General features: G+C 30.9%; 1 protein-coding gene across 1 annotated transcript; it reads left to right on the plus strand.

Annotated features, from left to right (window-relative positions):
* Positions 1-872: 872 nt before the first annotated feature.
* On the plus strand, positions 873-2,700 carry LOC107714273 (CAP-Gly domain-containing linker protein 4-like; the record flags this gene model as incomplete). The annotated part of the gene is made up of 3 exons (XM_016520088.1): positions 873-966; positions 2,284-2,445; positions 2,555-2,700. Coding segments are annotated over 3 exons (402 nt in total), but the record flags the coding sequence as incomplete, so codon positions are not given.
* Between the last annotated feature and the right edge of the window lie 996 nt (positions 2,701-3,696).

Here is a 3,696-nt window from a genome sequence, read left to right on the forward strand (position 1 = left end):
TATATATATATATATGTGATTAATATAATGTTTTTAAATATAATGGTTTCATTATAAATATGGTGATTATCTATAAGGTGGACACCCAAATTAAATTATACATAATTTAAAAAAATTATAATAATAATTTAAAAAAATTGTGCCGGAGATCACATCAAGGATCAGTCAAGTTTCCAAGCGCATAATGCAGCGTGGATGTTTAGAAAAAATCTGCGGTGAGTTTTTGGGACATCTGGTGGTTTAAAAGAAAATTAAATCAAATGCACCTTTTCCACCAGTGCCCCTTTAGCCTATTCTAATAAGTGTAAAAATCATAGGACATGCAAAATGTAAATAGGTAAAAAATAAAATAAATAAATAACACGATTATGCCTTAAAATTATGCCTGCATGACCAGCTTACTAGGTTTGGATAGAAACAAAGATTTGGGCTGAGGTAACACTCAGAACTCCCTAGCAACCCTGTAGCAATGTTGATTAACACAAGCACCATTCACAATTTCTTCAGAAGATGCAAAAATCTAATTGGTATATTTATTTTTCCTGAAAAATGTTCAGAGGAAAGGAATGTAATTACATTTTGATGAAAAATTGTGAAAACAAACTTTTCTTTTTCTTCTGAAATACATTCACTGATGTATTGTACGTAACAAGGCCAGGGACATTTAGCATCTAAACAGGGTCAATTTTAATTTCATGTTTTCTTGCAGCTGTCATAAAACATACCCACACACTCCCCCACCCTGAGTTCAGTGTCAGGCTCTGTTGACTGAAATATTATCTTTGCAGACAGCGTGTGTCTCTGTCAGCATGAAATCTTTAGCTGGATGTCCTTGCTGTATCTATTCAAGGGAGAATTGTTGTGTTCTGTAGATTCTGAAAAGAGGCTGTGGTTTCAATGACAGAGATGGTCTCACTGACATGACTTTGCTGCACTACTGCTGCAAGGCAGGAGCTCCAGGAATAGGTGAGCGTGTATTCAATTGAAGAAAAATCAAACAAACAAAAAATCGGTAACACTTTCTATGAAGCCCGTATTTATAATACATTATAAGGGTATTCTTAAGGCATTATAATGAATGCATAATGCATTATAAAAAAACCTTATAATATGTTGTATCATCTCATGAATATTCATAAGAACCGTTTTAATATATTATAATATTTACTTATTTGTGGTTATAGCTTTTAAGAGTATGATAATTTATAACACAATGAACACGTTGCATCCACTTTTACAATGGATTATATTTCTCATAGTTATAATGTATTATAAGTCTCATATCTTGCCATTTTTCTTATGCTACTTTACTTAAAGCGGTCAAAGACCACTTATAAGTAGTAATAATAATAATAACAACCTTTTTTTCTCTCAAACAGCCATAAGATCAGATATCAGATCAGATGAATGTGTAATATGACACATTTGCTTTGAACAATTTTTATTGTAATATCAGTTTGATTATTTTGATGGTACCCTTTAAACAGCTGTTGATAAGTGACTCTGCAACTACATATCAACTAGCGGTCATTAGAGTATTAGTATGTCTGCTACTGTAAATATATGCTAACACTTTATTTTGATGGTCAACCAACAGATAAACTGACTATAAGTGTCTTTGCAAGTACGTCAACTTATTCTACCATACTAGATTCTACCATTCTTGAGCATACTAATACTCTAATGAGAGTTAGTTGGCATGTAGTTCCAAAGTTGCTTATAGTCGATTGATTAAGGGGACCATCAAAATAAAATGTAACCATATAAAACATTGCATTTTTTTCAGTTGGAGTATAAAGCTCACATCAATTAATTAACATTAGCTCCACAGGAAACACTCAAATAACACTCAACATCTAACCACTCACAAGCTGTAGTAAGATACTGTGCAGATCTTAAATAAACAATGTCAAGATATGATACAGCCCATTATTCTGTAAATGAAGTAGATTTAATATGGTGTTCATTGTGTGTTATAAATAATCATACACTTAAACTTATAACCACAAATACGTAAGTATTATGATGTATTATAACTGTTGTTATGATTATTCATGAGTTGATATAACATATTATAAATTTTTTTATAATGCATTATGCATTCATTATAATGCCTTAAGAATACCCTTATAATGTATTATAAATACGGGCTTCATAGAAAGTGTTACCAATAAATCTTTTTAATTAATATTTTTAATTAATAGTGATTAATAGGACAGATCATTGATCCAGCACTTGTGATAACTGGAAAAAGAACCGATATGAAATCACATCTGATTGCAGGTGATGCTGAGAGTGCGGCCTGTTTCGCCCGTCAGCTGTTGTTGCTGGGAGCCGAGCCGTCCTTACGCAGCCGTTGGACCAACATGAACGCTCTCCACTACGCTGCATATTTTGACGTCCCTCCTCTCATCCGAGTGGTTCTGCAGGCGTCACGGCCGGGAGGTGAGGAGAGATAATGGAATGACAGTGGGAATCAAAATTGCAGTTTGAATCTCATGGCAAACTCAAGTGCTTATGTGATGATGTCCATATGTGGTCTGTTGGGTTTCAGAGGTGGATGCGACCTGCAGTGATTTTCACTTCGGCACTGCGCTGCACATCGCTGCCTCAAACCTGTGTACCTCTGCAGTGAAGTGTCTGCTGGAGCTGGGAGCCAACCCCGCTTTTAGGGTTTGTGATTTTCTGTACGGCCACTAACAAAGCAAACTGAAATCCAGCTTTCTTTGTTTGTTGTTCAAGTATTTCTTGTAAATATGCATTATCATATTGGAGCTGTGACACCTCAAGTAGAACCCATGTTCACTCTGCAGGAGAGCAATGTCTGCAACAAAACTCTGTTTCGAAACTGGTCTAACATGCCCTGTTCCCACTAACTTTCATAAAAAGAGTGCAAAGTAAAAAAGAGAAAAAAAACATATTTAAAAATTATTATATATTGTATAACAACAATGATTATATTTAATAAGAAAACATGTTAATAATAATAATAATAATACATTGTTTTGATAGTTATGTGCATCACCACATTATTATTATTATTATTATTATTATTATTATTATTATTATACATGTTTTTCATGTGTGGGGAAGTACATACCATTTTTTATATATTTTATAATGTTAATAATAATAATAATGATATTAATACAATGTTAAAAAAATCTAGCGCCTTTCCCAAGCTCAAGGACGTTCTACAAGGTACACCAAAGCAGCAAATATTGATTACAAAGAAACAATTTCATTGGACATTTGCCCAATTCAGTTACAAATAATGCAGTTGCATATAACACAGATTATGTATTATTATTATTATTATTATTATTATTATTATTATTATTATTATTATTATTATTATTATTATTATTATTATTATTATTATTATTATTATTATTATTATTATTATTATTATTATTATTATTATTATTATACATGTTTTTCATGTGTGGGGAAGTACATACCATTTTTTATATATTTTATAATGTTAATAATAATAATAATGATATTAATACAATGTTAAAAAAATCTATATTTAATAATAACGTTCATATATTTTATAATATATGATATTTTATTATTATTATTATTATTATTATTATTATTATTATTAATAAAAGAATGATATGAATACAATGTAAAAAAAAAAAAATAGTAGTCGACCGATATATCGGGGGATATTTGGCATTTTTTTTATAT

Source organism: Sinocyclocheilus rhinocerous, unplaced genomic scaffold, assembly GCF_001515625.1.
Source record: "Sinocyclocheilus rhinocerous isolate Xijiao unplaced genomic scaffold, SAMN03320098_v1.1 scaffold3254, whole genome shotgun sequence".
Taxonomy (NCBI): domain Eukaryota; kingdom Metazoa; phylum Chordata; class Actinopteri; order Cypriniformes; family Cyprinidae; genus Sinocyclocheilus; species Sinocyclocheilus rhinocerous.